At 37.1% G+C, this 18,428-nt stretch overlaps 1 protein-coding gene across 2 annotated transcripts in view; it reads left to right on the forward strand.

Moving 5' to 3' along the window:
- The window catches only part of Scaper (S-phase cyclin A associated protein in the ER), a 424,329-nt gene that overhangs the window by 107,903 nt on the left and 297,998 nt on the right, over nt 1-18,428 (forward strand). Inside the window, exons 10-15 of one of the 2 annotated variants that reach the window (XM_004660424.2) lie at nt 1,782-2,009; nt 5,809-5,973; nt 8,088-8,163; nt 8,617-8,734; nt 8,983-9,094; nt 14,865-15,005. In XM_004660424.2, the coding sequence (XP_004660481.2) occupies nt 1,782-2,009; nt 5,809-5,973; nt 8,088-8,163; nt 8,617-8,734; nt 8,983-9,094; nt 14,865-15,005 (840 nt within the window). The remainder of the gene's footprint in view (nt 1-1,781; nt 2,010-5,808; nt 5,974-8,087; nt 8,164-8,616; nt 8,735-8,982; nt 9,095-14,864; nt 15,006-18,428) is intronic. The other variant, XM_004660425.2, reaches the window with a different exon arrangement.

Consider the following 18,428-nt stretch of genomic DNA (forward strand, 5'->3'; position numbering starts at 1 on the left):
TTTGTTTTCTGAACTTTATTTTGTAGTATAGCTTTGATTTCATTACAAAATGATACTGTTTTTAACAAACAGTTGACTATACTTTAAATACAAGTAATACTAATATAAATAGTGTCAAGATTATAAACCACCGTGACCAACATGTAAATAATGCTGGTAGTAATGGAAAGAAGTGACATAATTTAAATAATGTGAACTCTAAAGTCAACACTGTGGAGCACTAAATTCTAACCAGTAGTAGAATCTTGAAAATAGTTAGTGAGACTTGGCCAAGTTTAATACTTTCAGAAGCAGTTTATCAAACAGGAGGATTTATGCCATTGCATTGTTTATCAGACGTTTATTTAAAAAGTGATGTTTTAAATTCATAATTTTAGATTTTTAGTTTTTTAATTTTGAATATAAGTGGAAGATAGGCTTGGCTCTATTTTGTAAATTACAAATGTATTTTTGAATGGATGTACATTTATTCTAAACCAGATGTTAACTGTTATGTCATTTGTCTCTCTTTTTAATGCACGTGTATATGTGTGTACTCATGTTTCTATGTGTATGGGTGTACGTATGTTTACGTGTGTGTGTGTGTGTGCATGTCGAACCTGAGGACAACCTAGGGTGTTATCCTCAGGTGTTCATCTGTGGTGGTTTGGTTCAGGTGTTCCCCATCAGGTGTTCTGAATGCTAGGTTCCCAGCTGATGGAGATTTGGGAATTAATGCCTCCTGGTGGCAGTGTATTGTTGGGACCGGGCTTATGGGTATTATAGCCAGTTTCCCCTTGCCAGTGTTTGGTGCACACTCCTGTTGGTGTTGTCCACCTTATGTTGGCCAGGGGGTGCCATCATTTTCCCCCGCCATCATGGAACTTCCCCCTCTATTCAGCCTGTAAGCCAAAATAAACCTCTTTTTCCTCACAAGCTCTTGGTTGGGTGATTTCTACCAGAATTGCAAACCAGGATGCAATACCATCCAACTTTTTGAGTCAGGGTCTCATTGTCTTGGAGCTCGCTGATTAGACTAGCCAGCCAGCAAACTCCAGTCTTCCTTTGGTCTTTGCCATCCCAGTGTTAGCACACGTGTGTGCATCACACTGGGTACCCCGCTCAGGTCCTCATGTGAGGCAAGCACTTTACCATCCAAGCTATTTCCCCAGGGCTTGTTTTCACATTCCTTTTGGCCATGTGCTAATTACCTTAAAGGGGAATGAGGGAGGCATTTACATTTATATTATATGACTTGCTTGATGAGACACATTGCATGCTTCAGACCTGCACTCTTAACTCACTCACCCTTCTCACTTACAAATTTGAGAATTGGTCTCACCTACCATATGGGACTTTATTGAAGATCTGTGATGTCATACTTTAAAAACAAGTTTCATGTTTTTACATAAATGCCTCAAAATATGTTTTGGTTAGAAATGGTATCAGGTTATTTTTCAGGATGCTGGGTATTCTCATTAATATTAGACAGTCTTTACAGAAGACTGTGTAAATACCTTTAGCTGTAAAGCAGTAAGTATTATGAAAATATAATTGCAACTTATATAGCTTATTTTCTTAGAGTACTTAATGCCCAATACATGGCAGACATGCAAATAAAATTTGTGTTGCTTAATGGTTTCTTTCTTTTTGTTACACTTAAAACATACCAAAAAAAGGGAGATTTCTGTCAGCCAGGTAAGGGCTGCTACACAGCTGATGGGTTAGGCAGAGCTGGCTCTTTTAACTTCAGATATTTGGTATGATTACCAACGATTCATTCTGTCAATATGTTTTGTTAGTTCACAGTAGATACATTGGATGATGTCAAGAGTTCTGGCAGTGGTCACAGCAGTCCTGGGCAAACTTCTGAAGTACCTTTTGTTCACATTGATCCGGAATGCGTTTCCATTACTCAGCAAGCTGTCACACATTTGCAAGCCGAGGAAGACAGATTGTCAGCAGAGAAAACAAGGATAGAAAGTGAAATGGACCCTTCTGATATTTCAAATGTGAGTGCTGCTAACTTGGTAAGAACAACTTATTAGAATTCTGAGTAAAGATATTAAAGAGATATAAGTCCAAATAATATTAACTTGTATTATTTATTGCTTTACAAAAGAGTTTTACTTTTATTTTTTGAGATCTCTAACTCTGCTATGTGGCTAAGGATGACCTTAACCTTCCTTTCCTCCTGCTTCCACAGCCTGAGTGTTGGGAATTACAGTCCTTGCAACACTTTGCCTGGTCTATGCAGTTCTTGGGATCAAACCAGGGCTTTTTGCATGCTAGGCAAGCACTCTGTCAATTAAGCTTCATCTCCAGCCCTGAGGATTTTGTTTTTATTTATTTATTTTTGAGGTAGGATCTTAATCCCAGGTTGACCTAAAACTCATGGTGATTCTCCTAGCTTATTCTCCCTAGTGGTGGGATTTTAGGTATGAACCACCATGCCCAGCTCTACAAATGAGGTACAAAGCACTTCATGTACTATTTCATTTCAACAGCTTTTCTTAGTAATTTTTAAAATTTATATTTATTTGGAAGCAGAGAGAAAGAAGGGGGGGGAGGGAGAGGGAGAGGGAAGAAGGAAGGGAGAGAGGGAGAGAGAGAGTGAGAATGAATATGAATGGGCACTCCAGGGCCTCTAGCCACTGTGAACGAACTCCAGATGCATGTGCTCCTTGTGCATCTGGCTTACGTGGGTCCTGGGGAATCGAGCCTGGGTCCTTAGGCTTTGCAGGCAAGCACCTTAACCACTAAGCCAACTCTCTAGCCCTATAGTATCATTTTTATCCTCTTCAAAACAAGAATCTTTACTATATAAAATATTACTAAGGGGCTGGAGAAATGGTTTAGTGGTTAAGGTACTTGCCTGCAAAGCCAAAGGACCCAGGTTCGATTCCCCAGGACCCACGTAAGCCAGATGTACAAGGTGGCATGTGCATGTGGAGTTTGTTTGCAGTGGCTGAAGGCCCTGGTGTGCCCATTCATTCTCTCTACCTCCCTCTTTCTCTCTCAAATAAATAATAAAAAAAAAACCTTCTCAAAACTTAAAAAAAATGATACTATATTAGTTAAAAACTTGTTCAAAACAATTTAGTTTGCATGTGATTTGGTCAAATGTACTTTAGCCCAGGATTAAGAACTTAGCGTAGCTTTCACATTAAAGCAAAGTTCCAGCACGGCATTCCGACGGGCTGTAACCACAGCCTGTGGTGTCTCCAGAAACAGGGTCTTACCTTTACCTCGGGCAGCTAATCAAGTGTTTTGGCAATGGCCTACATTGTTTTGGGAACCTCAGGGTCTTCCTGGCCAACAGCTCACTGTGGGGCACCCCAGTACTGGGCCTGGGTTTTACCATGCAGAGTTCATGGTTTTCAGGTTAAGCTTTTTCCATCTTCTGTCCAAGCTGTCCTCCCTCCTCTTTATTGGTGGTTATGTCTTGTAGAATGCTAGCCAGAAGGAAGGTTTCTGTGGAACTGATTCATATTATTTTAGCTTTTGTGTAATTCCCTCTCCAGCCTTCCTACCCTTTACCCCTCCAAGCCCTTTCAACCCCCCATGTTCTGTCTCTTCCCTAAACCTGTCGAGTAACTCCTCTCCTCTCACCCTATTTCTTCTCTCCCTGGTCTGTTCTAGTTTTATGCCCATATTCCTGATGCTTAACTACTGTTTGTACTCTTTCTAGTTGATCCCAGTTAGTAACTGCACATGAGAGAGTCAATATGTCTGTTGTCTTTCTGTGCCTGCATGACCTTGGTTACAATGATTTTTTTTCCCCAAGTCCATTCATTTTCTTGTAAATTTCATTGCTCCTTACCACTGAGTAGAATTCCACTGTGTACATAGACCACCTCTTCATTATACAGTCATTGGTTGATGGGCATCTGGGCTGATTCCAATTCCTAGCTATTGTGAATAGAGCAGCCACACACATGGCTGAGCAAGTACCTCTGCTAAGTAGAATTGTTGTGGTATATGCACAGAAGCAGTGCCGCTGGATCTGTCTTCATCTTTGTCAGGAGTCTCCATACTGATTTCCATAGTGGATGTATAAGTTTGCATTAGCACCAGCAGTGGATAAGGGTTCCTCTTTCCCCACCACCTCACCAGCATTTGTTGTGGTGGTTTGATTCAGGTGTTTCCCATAAACTTAGGTATTATGTATGCTAGGTTCCTGGCTGATGGAGATCTGGGAATTAACGCCTCCTGGAGGCAGTGTATTGTCGGGGGTGGGCTTATGGGTGCTATAGCCAGTGTCCCCTTGCCAGTGTTTGGCACACTCTCCTGTTGCTGCTGTCCAACTCATGTTGGCCTGGAGGTGATGTCCACCCCTTTGCTCATGCCATTGTTTTCCCTTGCCATGATGGAGCTTCTCCTTGAGTCTGTCTGTAAGCCAAAAATAAACCTTTTTCTCCACAAGCTCCCTTGGTGTTTCCTGGAAGCAATGTGAACCTGACTGCAACAGTTGTTACTCAATTAAAAAAATGCTTTAAAAATAAATTTTATTTTTATTTATTTATTTGAGAGAACTGGGGGTGAGGGGGGGAGAGAGAGGGGAAGGGAAAGAGGGAGAAGATGGCCAGGACTTCCAGCCTCTGCAGACAAACTCCAGACACATGCGCCACCTTGTGCATCTGGCTTACATGGGTCCCGGAGAATCAAACTTGGGTCCTTTGGCTTTGCAGTTAAGCATCTTAACCGCTAAGCCATCCTTCTAGCCCATTATTCAGTTTTTTGGTGAATGCTGCCCTGATTGGAGGGAGATGAAATCTCAAAGTTGTTTTGATTTGCATTTTTCTGATAACTAAAGATGTTGAACATCTCTTCAAGCACTGTACTGACTTTTTTTCTTTTTTGTTTTTTTGAGGTAGGCTCTCACTGTAGCCCAGGCTGACCTGGAATTTACTATACAGTCTAAGGGTGGCCTTGAACTCACAGCAATCCTACCTCTGCCTCCAAAGTGCTGGGACTAAAGGCATGCGCCACCACGGACCAGCTACACTGACTTTTTATTTTATTTAATTATTTATTTTTTTGGGGGGGGGGTTTCAAGGTAGGGTCTCACTTTAGTCCAGGCTGACCTGGAATTCACTACTAAGTCTTAGGGTGGCCTCGAACTCATAGCAATCCTCCTACCTCTGCCTCCTGAGTGCTGGGATTGAAGGCTTGCACCGCCATGCCCGTCTGCACTGACTTTTTATGTGAGTTCTGGATAGGCAAGCATTTGACTAATCTTTCTGGCCCTTTGATTTTGTGTTTTTTTTCTTTAGTATTTAAAAAATATTTTTAGTTTCTCATATGATTAACTAATCCATGATTCTTAGGCATACTATTTGTATTATTTCTAAATTTTATTTTGAAGTTAGATATCTGTAAATTCAATATGTATCACCAGCTTTACCTTTGTATTTCTGTGTTCCTATTATACTGTGTTATTTTTGTTTTATATGTTGGAATGTATTTGATTTGCAACTATTTTGAATTTTGGTGTTCAAATAAAATTTATATTTTTCTATTAATATTACCTGTTATTTACATAACTTTTCAGTTTCTTCTACACAACAGTCTAGTAAAGAAAGTGGTAAGTCATGGATCATTGCTCCATTTAATGGAATAATAAATAGGCTCTTTGTTTCAAGCAACTTGTGATACACATTGTTAGCAAGTGGTTGAGCCTATGTTGGATTCAAGTTTTATGACTCTAGGTCAGTGAGTCTTTATATATCATATTTAGTGCATGATTAGACTATAATGACTGAAATTATTATTTACCTGTTCAGAGCAGTTATGATTCTTCTTTCTGTTGTTTTTAACTTTATATAGTCCATGGCAGAAGTCCTTGCTAAGAAAGAAGAGCTAGCAGATCGTCTGGAAAAGGCCAATGAAGAAGCCATTGCCAGTGCTATTGCTGAAGAAGAGCAGTTAACGAGAGAGATTGAAGCTGAAGAGAACAATGCTATCGAAACTGATAATGACAGTGACTTTTCTGTGAGCACTTAGAATTTTTAACATAATTGTTCAGATGTGAAATTCTTAGAACCAGAAAGTCTTACATTTCATTTAGTGATATTTAAATGTTATTATAAATTAATAATGATTATTATGGTGGTAGTTTAGATTTGAAGAACTGGAAAATCTTTTTAAACAGCATATAAATTTATTATTTGATGCCATAAATTTATATAATAGGAACTAGTGAGAGTTGAAAGGGATCAGAATAAAAAGTGAAGCATAATGGAAGTAGTTAGATGTGTAGAAAGTTCTTATCTGCCCATATCTTAGAGTGTTTTTTTTTTTTTAACCTTTTTTTTCTTTTTTTCAAAATAGGGTCTCACTCTGGTCTAGGCTGACCTGGAATTAACTATGTAGTCTCAGGGTGGCCTTGAACTCAATACGATCCTCCTACCTCTGCCTCCCGAGTGCTGGGATTAAAGGCGTGCACCACCACGCCCGGTTTAGAGTGTTTTTTGATGCATTTGGTTTAGATATTTGTGCAAGGTGAGAGATCTAGTTTCATCCTTCTCTATGAGGATATCCAATTTACTATATGGTAAAGAGACTTATCTTTTCTCCAGTTTGTATTTTTGACATCTTTTTAAGAAAAATCAGGTTCTAGATGTGTGGATTTATGTCTGGGTTTCTGTTCTTCCTATTGATTTAGTTTGTTTTTGTGCCAATAATCTGGGTTTTTAAAAAAATTACTATGGTTCTGTAGTATTACTTGAAACCAGGCATGGTAATACCTATAACCTAACCCTTTTACTCAGGCACCTTTGGCTTTGGCTGTCTGAGGTCCTTTGTGCTTCTAAGTGACTTTTCAGATTGATTTTCATTCTGTGAAGACAGGTGCTTTGGTCAGGTAGTGGTTTCCACACTGCTGATTCTTCCAGTCCTTGAGCCTGAGAGGCTTTCCATCTCCCAGGGCTTCTGCTTCCTCGAGTGCTCAGTCCTCATCCTGGAGGGCCTTGGCTTCCCTGGCCAGCTTACTCCAGGGTATTCTTTTGAAGCAATTTTGAATAAGATTGTTTCCCAGATTTCTTCCTCAGCGTGTTTGTTATTGATATATTGGAAAGCTACAAATTTCTGTGTTTAATTTTGTGTCTACCGCTTTGCTGAAAATCTTGATTAGTTCTAAGAGTTTTCTGGCAGAGTCTTTTAAGGTCTTTTATGTACAGGATCATATCATCTGCAAAAAAGCATACTTTGACTTCTTCCCTTTTATTTGCTTCTCTTGTCTTTTTCCTCTAGCTAAGACTTCTAGTACTATCTTGAATAAGAATGGAGAAACTAGACATCATTGTCTAGTCCCTAAATTTAGGGTAAATTCACTGAGTTTTCCCTATTTACCATAATGTTGGCTATAGATTTGTCACATACAACATTTATTATGCTGAGATATTTTCCATCTATTACTTGGTGGCACATGCTTCTAGAGTTTGTTTGCAGAAGGTAGAGACCCTGGCACACCCATTCTCTCCCTCTTTCTTTATTTCATTCAAATAAATAAATAAAATATTTGAAAATAGAATGTATATTTTTGAAAGTATGTCCTGATCATTTCATTGATATCTGTCATGATGGTTTTCTTTTCTGATTTTCCTTGCTATCTGTAAGATATTTTACTTTCAGTATGCTCTTAATTAGCAGCAAGTGATACATTGCCTTGCTATTAATAAGTACTTGGGATATACATGTTGATGAAGGGGAGTTACTAAAGAATAAAAATAAGCATAGGCTTTATATTTCATATACTTTAATATTAAATTTAATGCTCATCAAATAATCTTGAATTTATATATGTGTAATATATATGTCAATGTTTATATAGTTATACCTTATGACTGATTTATTTTTTTCCAATATAATTCATTTATTTCTGTAAATGGCTAGTATACTCTTTAAATGTATGGGCTGAGTTATTTTAACTTGATAATTATTGTGACTACATGATACATGATACTAGATACGTGATGTATCTAGTTATTTTATGATTTTTAAGCTGCTTAATGAAGTTTGTTCATTAATGGAAAAATGTTATGTATAGTTTTTATGGTTATAGGTATGTTCAGAAATTCATTTTCAATTCTTTGATTACATTTTAGGCCAGCATGGGCAGTGGGAGTGTGTCTTTCTGTGGTTTGTCTATGGACTGGAATGATGTTCTTGCAGATTACGAAGGTATTGTGTATGTATATGTCTCTATGTATTTGGTATGTAGGTCCAGTGGCATATAATAGCTCATTTAAAAAATATTTTATTTCTTTATTTATGAGAGAGAGAGAGAGAGAGAGAGAGAGAGAGAGAGAGAGTGAGGGGAGGAGCCAGAGAGAAAGAGAGAATGGGCATGCCAGGGCCTCCAGCCACTGCAAATGTCCTCTAGATGCCTGTGCCCTCTTGTGCATCTGTCTTATGTGGGTCCTGGGGAATTGAACCAGGGTCTGTAGGCTTCACAGGAAAATGCCTTAACTGCTAAGCCATTTCCCCAGCTCTATAATAGATCATTTTTCATGGAGTTCTTTTTGTAAAATAATTTAAGTTAGGAATTCTATCAATTTTTAAAATTCTCTTCTTAAGTGTTGACTATGTAGAGCTATATGGTTAAACAGTTGTGGTTCACTTTTTTCTGAACAGCTCGTGAATCGTGGAGACAAAATACGTCTTGGGGGGATATTGTAGAAGAGGAACCTGCCAGACTTCCAGGGCATGGAATTCACATGCATGAAAAACTGTCTTCACCATCCCGTAAAAGGTCTGGTTCTTGATCTTTCATTTGAAAATTTTCACAGGAGGAAAACAGAGCCATCTTTCACTGTTAAATAGAATACTCCATTGCACATTATTTCAGGATAGTTTCAGATCTCTTGAAAAAATTGCAATGCTTAACTGCTAGACTGAAATAAGTTTTGATACTTTGAGACTTTAAAATCCAAAGAATACTTTTTTTTGGCCTTGTCATGTAAACATTTGTGTCTCTTGTTAATTTGTTTGTATTACTAGAACAATTGCAGAATCTAAGAAGAAGTATGAAGAAAAACACATGAAAGCACAACAATTAAGGGAAAAATTACGTGAGGAGAAAACATTAAAGCTTCAAAAACTACTAGAAAGGGTGAGCTTTTATCTATTGTTCTAAATTTATGATATTGCACTTGTGGGCTTATTTTCCTATATATATTTGTTTTGTTTTTCAAGGTAGGGTCTCACTCTAGCTCAGGCTGACCTGGAATTCACTGTGTCCTCTCAGGGTGACCTCAAACTCATGGTGATCCTCCTACCTCTGCCTCCAGAGTGAGTGTTGCTATTAAAGGCGTGTGCCACCATGCTCGGCTTTCAAGTATATTTCTTTTGTCTGAGAGAAGCTAAAAGAATCACAACAATACATTTTCTAGGAAATAAAAGCATTTTATGTATTGAATTACAAATGACTGTTTATCTTCCCTAGAATCTCTTAATAAATTGATATGTTACAAGGCAAGCATGGATTTGTAAGGACAGAGTTTCTTTTGATCATTTTCATTGGAAGGTTTACTTGGGTAGTCTAGCCTAGCCCAAAGTATAGAACTACTTCACAGGACAGCTTTGAGGCAAAAATTATTAGGTTTCTTTTGTGTGTTATGGCAATTTTAGCCTTGTAATTTTTATCTCTTACAATGTTGGAGAAATAGTTTTTTCTGAAATGCTGAAACTAAAAGAGCTTGTCACCATTGCTTTAGGCCAAAGTCTTTTTTGTTGTTGTTGCTGTTTGGTTTTCGAGGTAGGACTCTAGTCCAGGCTGACGTGGAATTCACTATGCGTCTCAGGGTGGTCTCGAACTCACAACAGTCCTCCTATCTCTGCCTTCCAAGTTCTGGGATTAAAGGCATGTGCCACCATGCTTGATCTCCTGGGCCAAATTCTTAATGGAATTCTTAAATAGAATTGGAAACATAAACAAAAATTTGAAAGCATATTAAAGTATAAATCTCATGGTTTGTGCTACATATATAAAGGACAACAAAATGAGTGAACACTATAAAATGGCACAAATAACTAGTACCCATGATTTAACATTAAAAAGACAAATTGTGACTAACCATGGTGACAAAACTTTGGTACTGAATGAATAATATTAAAAGTTCTTATAAATTAAAGCAGTTATAAGCACAAAGCAAACTCTTTTGTAGCCACCAAAAAAATAAAACATAGAAATAAACCATACCAAACAAGCATATAGACATAAAACAAAGTATAATAAAAGAAGGTAGTGATAAGGAAGGGATGAACAAAAGTAGTGTATATTAGACAGAAAATTAGTAACAGAATGGCAGTTGTACATTTTTACTTTATCAGTAATTCAGTAATAAGGCATAAGTTGCCAATGAACAAAAATAGAAGTCTCAGTGATATACTGTCTCATCTTAGATCTAAAGACACACCATAGACTGAACATGAATGAATAGCAAGTGATACTCCATGCAAATTGTAAACAAAGCAGAATTGGCCATACTTAACTAATACAGACTTTAAGTTAAAAACTGTCCCAAGAGAAAAAAAAAAGCCATAGAATAGTGATAAATGTGTCAGTACAACAGGAAAATAATACATAAAAAGTCTAATTTTATTTTGTTCCAACAATAAAATACATTTTAAAAGATATTTTATTTTTGTTTGTTTATTTGAGAGGGAGAGAGAAAGAGGCAGATAGAGAATGGGTGTGTCAGGGACTCCAGCCACTGCTAATGTACTCCAAGCACATGCACCACCTTGTGCATCTGGCTTACGTGGGTCCTGGGGAGTCGAACCTGTGTCCTTTGGCTTTGTAGGCAAGCACCTTAACTGCTAAGCCATCTCTCCAGCCCCCAAATAAATATTAATAAAATCTGAAATGGGAAATTGATAGCAGTATAATAGCAATAGACTCTCTCACTTTCAAATACATATATAACATCAAGGTAGATAAGGAAGGCTGGTTATAGGAGGATTGCTATGAGCTTGAGACCAGCCTGGGCAGTAGAGTGAGTTCCAGGTCAGGCTGGCCTAGAGTAAGACCCTGCCTCAAAAAAGAAAAAGAAAAAAGAAGGAAGGAAAGAAGGAAAAAAGGAAGAAAATCAGTAAGGAAACTGTTACTGACTTGAATAGTTCATATTAGGTGAATTGAATAAATAGAAATTTCAACCACAAATAGCACTACTTACTTTTTATGAATGCTTATCAATGCTTCATGATAGATGACATACTGGGACACAAATAAGTCTGTAGAAATTTAAGAAAATCATACCAAGTATCTTTTCAGGCCACAGTGGAATCAAACTAGAAATCAGTAGCAGAAAAAGAAAGAAAGAAAGAAAGGAAGGAAGGAAGGAAGGAAGGAAGGAAGGAAGGAAGGAAGGAAGGAAGGAAGAAAGGAAGAAAGGAAGAAAGGAAGAAAGGAAGAAAGGAAGAAAGGAAGAAAGGAAGAAAGGAAGGGAGAGGGAAGAAGAAAGGAAGGAAGACGTACCAACTGTTATAGGAAAACTAACAAAAACATGAAAACTAAATACCATATGATTGAAGAAGTATTTTGTACAAGAGGAAGTATAAAAGGGATTTAAATAATACTTTCAAAAAAATGAATACACCAGTATTAAAACTTGAGGTATGTAGTGACAGTTATAAAGAGAGCCATTTATCCTGATAAATACCTGTGCTAAAAAAGCTGGAAAATCTCAATAAACACATGTCTTTCAAATCAGGAATTAGAAAATGAAGGAATAAACTATACCCTAAGTTGTATTTGTAAGAATATATAGAAGATGGATCTTTTATATGCCTCTGGTGGGAATATAAATTAATACACATACATGGTTAGGAAATAGGAATTTTCTGAAAAAATTAAAATAGAGCTACCATATAAGCAAGTATTCCTTCTGGGTATAGCTAAAGGAATTGATACCAGGATCATGAAGAAATACCTGCCCATGGTCACTGTAGTACCACTCCCAACAGGCAGCTGTAGGAGATTTCAGTCCCCTGGGGTATGGGTGGATTCACTGTCAGATTCCCTGATGCTGTTATTGCAGGCCTCATTCCCTTTTTCCTGTTGACTAGATTACCAGGTGGCTTTTCCACAGTGTAAATGTCTTTTTTTTTTTCCAGTTCAAAAAAAATAATTTGCAAGGAGAGAGAGAGAGAGAGAGAGAGAGAGAGAGAGAGAGAGAGAGAGAGAGAGAGAGGAAGAAAGAAGAGACAGATGCCAGGGCCTGTAGCCACTGCAAACAAACTCCATATGCCTTGTGCATCTGGATTATGTGGGACCTAGGGAATCAAACCTGGGTCCTTTGGCTTTGCAGGCAAATACCTTAACTGCTAAGCCATCTCTCTAGCCCTAAATGTCTTCATTAAACAGCTGGTGGTTTCCTTATAGAAAATTACCAGGGTATAGCTGTGTGTGGTGGTGCACGCCTTTAGTCTCAGTACTCGGGAGGCAGAGGTGGGAGGATCACCAAGAGTTCAAGGCCACCCTGAGACTACAGAGTGAATTCCAGGTCAGCCTGAGCTAGAGTGAGACCCTACCTCGTAAAACAAAAAAACAAAAAAGCAACAACAACAAAAAAACAAACAAGAAAATTACCAGAGTAGGTTAAAAGAGAATGATAGAAGAGAAAATGCAAATGAGTTGATAAAATGGAAGCTGTGCTGGCTTTATATAATTATGTAACAATTATGTTTAATTATAACCTAGTAATGATTGGCTTAGATTACTGGGAGCCACCTCAGAGACAGCATACTAATAAGCATTCCTAACACATGCGAGAAAAGATGTATGACCACTATATTATAGATTATTTTTAGTAAAATAATTAATTTATTGGGGCCAGAAGAAAATGTGTTTTTTTTTAAATGTTCTTTATTTTTATTTTTAGAGAGACAGATGAGGGAAAGAGAAAATTAGTGTGCCAGAGCCTCAGCTACTGCATTCCAACTCCAGATGCTTGCACCACCTAGTGGGCATGTGCGACCTTGAACTTGCCTCACCTTTGTGTGTCTGGCTTACATGGGATCTGGATAGTAGAACATGAGTCCTTAGGCTTCTCAGGCAGATGTTTTAACTACTAAGCCATCTCTCCAGCCCTGATTTTCTTTTCTTTCCTCCCTTCCTTCCTTCCTTCCTTCCTTCCTTCCTTCCTTCCTTCCTTCCTTCCTTCCTTCCTTTCTTTCTTTCTTTCTTTCTTTTTGAGGTAGGGTCTTATTTTACCCAGGCTGGCCTAGAATTCACTGTGTAGTCTCAGGGTGTCCTCGAACTCATGGCAATCCTTCTACCTCTGCTATGTGAGTGCTGGGATTGAAGGCATGCACCACCATTCTTAGTGAAAATGTGATTTTTCTTTTAACTTGAATCTTAACTTGTCATTTACAATAAAAAAAACTGGATAAGAAAAACTGTATGTTATGGAGTTCTGTGTGTTCATATTACTTTATTTTTAGAATATGAAAATTCTGAAGCATTAACATTACTACATATTCTTTTTCTTTTTTAAAAAATATTTATTTGAGAGGGAGAGAGAAGCAGATATAGATAGATGATAGAGAATGGGTGTGCCAGGGCCTCCAGCCACTGCAAACAAGCTCCAGATGCATGCACCCCCTTGTGCATCTGGCTTATGTGGAACCTGGGTCCTCAGGCTTGCAGGCAAGCACCTTAAGCACTAGGCCATCTTTCTAGCCCCCATTTTCTTTTTCATGTAAATAAAATGACATATATTCTCATTATATATGTGATTTCCAAGTATTCATGTAAACAAATCAGATTACTGATATTGCACATGATTTGAGACATATTTTGGTTTGCTCTCCTTGCCCCATATGTATCTCTTCATTTCAATAGTCAGTATCATCTTCCTATTATGTAATTGGTTGTTGCTTTAACATTGTTCTACACACATAGCTTCATCTGACTACCAGTATAATTGTGACGCAGAGTACAGACATTGATCACCATTATATGTGAAAATTGACTTTGAGAGGGGCTCAGTGTTGTTTCTACTGTGACATGAGCAATAATTTTCAGAGCTAATGCTTTTATATATTCTCTTCTGGCTCTTGGTGTAGTGATGTTTCAATGTCACACTTTTTATGTGATTCAACATAGAATTATTTGATAAAATTCAATCAAAATGTTCATTTTTTTTTTTCCTACTCACTATAAAACTGACTCTGGGGGGCTGAGGAGATGGCTCAGCAGTTAAAGGCACTTAATTGCAAAGCCTGATGGCCCGTGTTCAATTCCCCAGTACTCATATAAAGCCAGATCCACAAAGTGATGTATGTGTTTGGAGTTCATTTGCAGTGGCACAAGGTCCTGGCACACCCATTCTCTCTATTTCCTTGCAAATAAATAAGTAACAAATAATTTTAATAAATTATAACTAACTTTTGAATGAATTTTTCTGCCGTGTAGAGAAAACCTCTTACTTTTTCTGTTCAGTATGGTTTTTAAGGAATTCAGGAAGTACTTATTTTTTGCTTGTAAAATTGTATTACAGGTGTTTAAGCTTATAAGGATAAGAAATAGTGTTCATTTTATGTTACTGCTGGCACAGTACAATGATACCTGCAGATATTTCTGTAGTCGCTTTTAGCCTATTGTTTTAGATCTATGCAATTAATTTTTCAAAATGATGTAATGACTTGTATACTATATGTATTATTTCCTTTGTATAGATTAGCAGCTAAAAATGTTGCCCAAGGTACACCAATATTACGTGGCCAGTGTGACTTATGGAGTTGGTAGTCTGGCTTTAGAGTCTTTAATTATTAGTCATATTCCTATATATCTTTCCAGGTTTGTACTGTGTATCTCATAGGCCCTTTAAATTATTGTATATTTTGAAGCTAAAGATAGAATAATTTGTCACACATAGGAGAAGGATGTCCGGAAGTGGAAGGAAGAATTACTAGATCAACGACGTAGGATGATGGAAGAGAAATTGCTCCATGCTGAATTTAAAAGGGAGGTGCAATTACAAGCAATCGTGAAGAAAGCACAGGAGGAGGAAGCTAAGGTACACACTCCTGGCACTTAATTAATTACCCAAGTGTTTGGTCAGTGGTTATCCTAATAGAAACTAATGTTTAGCAAGTGTTTTATTTAGTTGAAAATAAGAGAACATTTTACTGGCTCATTTAAAATTTATTAGCTATAGTATGATATTTTATCCTTATAAGCCTATGAGCAATGTCCTTTTTACAGGCCTGTTAAGATAAACTTGACAGAGTAAGTAGCACATATGTAAAATATTCTGTTTGCTGAGTTTCTCCATGTATATGTTTCACTCAAGCTATGAGCACAGTGAATATTAATTATGTCTTTGTAATTCATTTCTTCCTCCTTATCCACAACTGTGCAGTTACTGACCTGATTTATGTGACTATGGATTTTGAATTTTCTAGAATGTTATGGAGTCATACAGAATGTACCCTTTGTTTTGGCTTCTTTCACTCAGCATAATTATTTGAATTTTATTTATGCTGTTGTGTATATTGATATTTTCTTCCTTTAATTACCATGAAATACACCATTGTATGGAAATACTGTAAATTTTTAATCCAGTTACCTACTGATGGGCATTTATTTTCTCCTAGTTTTTGTCTACAAAAATTATAGCTACTGTGACTGACTCGGTTGCCTTATTTTTCATGTTTCTTGTTTATTATTTTTTTTCTTTCCTTGTTTTGATTTGTATTTCTGTAGTGATGGTATCTCTTCCACTTTTATATGGTGGTGGTCTTTCCAATCAGGTAATTTTTCTTTTGTGTCTCATTCCCTACTTCCCCATTAGCAGTCAGGGCTAAGAATGCAGACTGCACTAACAACACTGCAGAAAGAAACCAAATACTTAGTATATAAAAAAATTGGAAAATATAGCTACATACCCTATAATTATACATATAAGTATATATTTATGATATTACATATAATTCAAATCAATGAGGTTTGAAAAGAAAGGAACCAGAAAATTACAATAAATTAGAAAGTTAAAACTTAATAAAGGTAAATATATTAATAACCTAACCTTAACAAGGAGTATAGCAGAAGACAGCGAGAAAAAGCAAGATAGGAAAAAATCTATGGGAGCAAGGTTTTAAAAATAATAGTGAGGGAAAACAAAGTAAAATTCACCTAATCACATCTTGTGAAAAATTTTGTTTGCCATACTTGTAGAATATTTTCATAAGTGCTGACAAACAATATGGTTCTGTAATTTTTTTTCTTTCAGTGTTTTTTTGGTAACAGGATATGTTTGGTCTGGCATTTCTTTTCTTTCTTCAGTTGTATACTTTTGTAGATCTCTTGTATAGTCTCTTGTGACCTTTTATAAAACACCAGATTCCTTAGTAATAGTGATGTGAACTCATTTCTACTACCTGATTATCCATGTTGGCCTTGGTTCCTTATGGCTTTCCTACTATTATACTCTTGTTAGCTTCTGAGATGATTGGGTTAATCAGTGTTTAACAGCCTTTTATGAATCACTTAATATGAACACCATCAAGCAATTGTTGTAGCAACCATTAATTGCCAGTACTTTATCATGGGTGGGTGTGGTCTTGTGAGGCCCACCCCTCCTTGATGGGTGGTTGACAGGTTCTGTCCCGTGCAGGCAACTTCAGCGCTGAGTCCATACACACAGCAGCTGTGCAATGTGTGTAATGCTCTAGGTCAGCTTGCCACGGTGCTAGTACTGCTCATCCCGCAGCTCTTAAACGCTTTCTGCTCCCACCTCTTGATGTTCCATGGGCTTCGGAGGGGGTGACATAGGTGTCCTTTTTAGGACTGAGCACTCAACAGGTGTTAATACTTAACACTTTGACTAGTGTGAGTCTTTGCTTTAGGCATTAGCTTCCACACACTGCTGAAAGAAGCTTCTCTAGTCAAGGCTGGAAGAATCACCAAAAACCGCAAATCTCTAGAGCGCATTGTAACAACTTGTCCATTTAGTAGAACAACAGTAGAGGCTTCCACTCTTGGGCCTGTGAGCTCTCTAGCCACGGGCTTTGGCCTCATTGCTGACTGATTCTCTGTTAATTAGTTCTTACTGTGTTTCATCTCTTGGGTCATTAGATTTTGTTAAGTAGCTTTTTCAGAGTCAACTCATTTGGGCTCTATTCCTTAAGTTCTTATATATGTAAGGTCCATGTCTGTTTTTGCATGGATTATATGTTGAAGCTTAGTTTCATATTTTTGTAAAAAAACATGTTATTTATTTGAGAGAGAGAAAGACAGAGTGAGAAAGAGAGAGAGAGAATGGGCATGCTAGGGCCTCAAGCCATGGCAAACAAACTCAATACACATGCACCACCTTGTGCATCTGGCTTACATAGGTCCTGGGGAATCAAACTAAGGTCCTTTGGCTTTGCAGGCAAGTGCCTTAACCACTAAGCCATCTCTCCAGCCCAGTTTCATAATTTTAATAACTTCTTTTGACATTAGTATTTCAATATCTTCTAGTATTCCTTCTGTGGAAAAGATCACCTGATGTTTTATTGAACATTTGGTTTCTTGTAGGTGACTTATATCTGTTAGCTAAAAGCTTTATTTATTTCTTTTCTTTATTTTTTCCTTTAATGTTTAATGATTTAATATAAATATCCTTGGTACTGATGTACTGATTCAATTTTTCATGAAATATAATTTATGGGTTCTTAAATTTTTTTTAAGGAACATTTTCTATATTTTATGTTATTTTCTGGTGCCTTTTGTAACTTCATGTCTTTATCTTTCTATTAGATAACTTTGACTTGTCTATATTCAAAACATATAAGTTTATTTTCACCAGGTATGGTAGCACATGTCTTTAATCCCAGCACTTAGGAGGCAGAGGTAGGAGGATTACTGGGAGTTTGAGGCCACGTTGGTGTAGAGTGTGACCCTACCTTGAAAAACAAAAAAACAAAACAAAACAAAAAAAACCCTTATTTTCATTAAGACAAAATCAACATTAACTGTTAATTATAAGCCCCTTCCTTTATTACTAATTTTAGATGTCTTTCATTTTTACATTCTTCTAATTTAATTCTGTTACAATATTACTTTATCAGTTTAATTCCTTAGTTCTTTAACACTATGATGATGTTGTCTTATCTATCTATCTATCATTTGCTCATTTAAGTTCATGTTCTTTTTTACATTTTCAGTGTTATTCAGTTGGAACAGGGAATTTTCTATTTTTCTGAGTCATGGTTTCCTTTTTTAAAATTATTTTATTTTTAAAAATTTATTTATTTGACAGAGAAAGGGAGGGAGAGAAAGAGAGAATGGGCATGCCAGGGCCTCCAGCCACTGCAAACAAACTCCAGACGCATGTGCCCCCTTTTGCATCTGGCTAATGTGGGTTCTGGGGAATCAAATCTGGGTCCTTTGGCTTTGCAGGCAAATGTCTTAACTGCTAAGCCATCCCTCCAGCCCTAAACTTTTTTTAAAAAAA

The sequence above is a fragment of the Jaculus jaculus genome, chromosome 10, assembly GCF_020740685.1.
Source record: "Jaculus jaculus isolate mJacJac1 chromosome 10, mJacJac1.mat.Y.cur, whole genome shotgun sequence".
NCBI lineage: Eukaryota > Metazoa > Chordata > Mammalia > Rodentia > Dipodidae > Jaculus > Jaculus jaculus.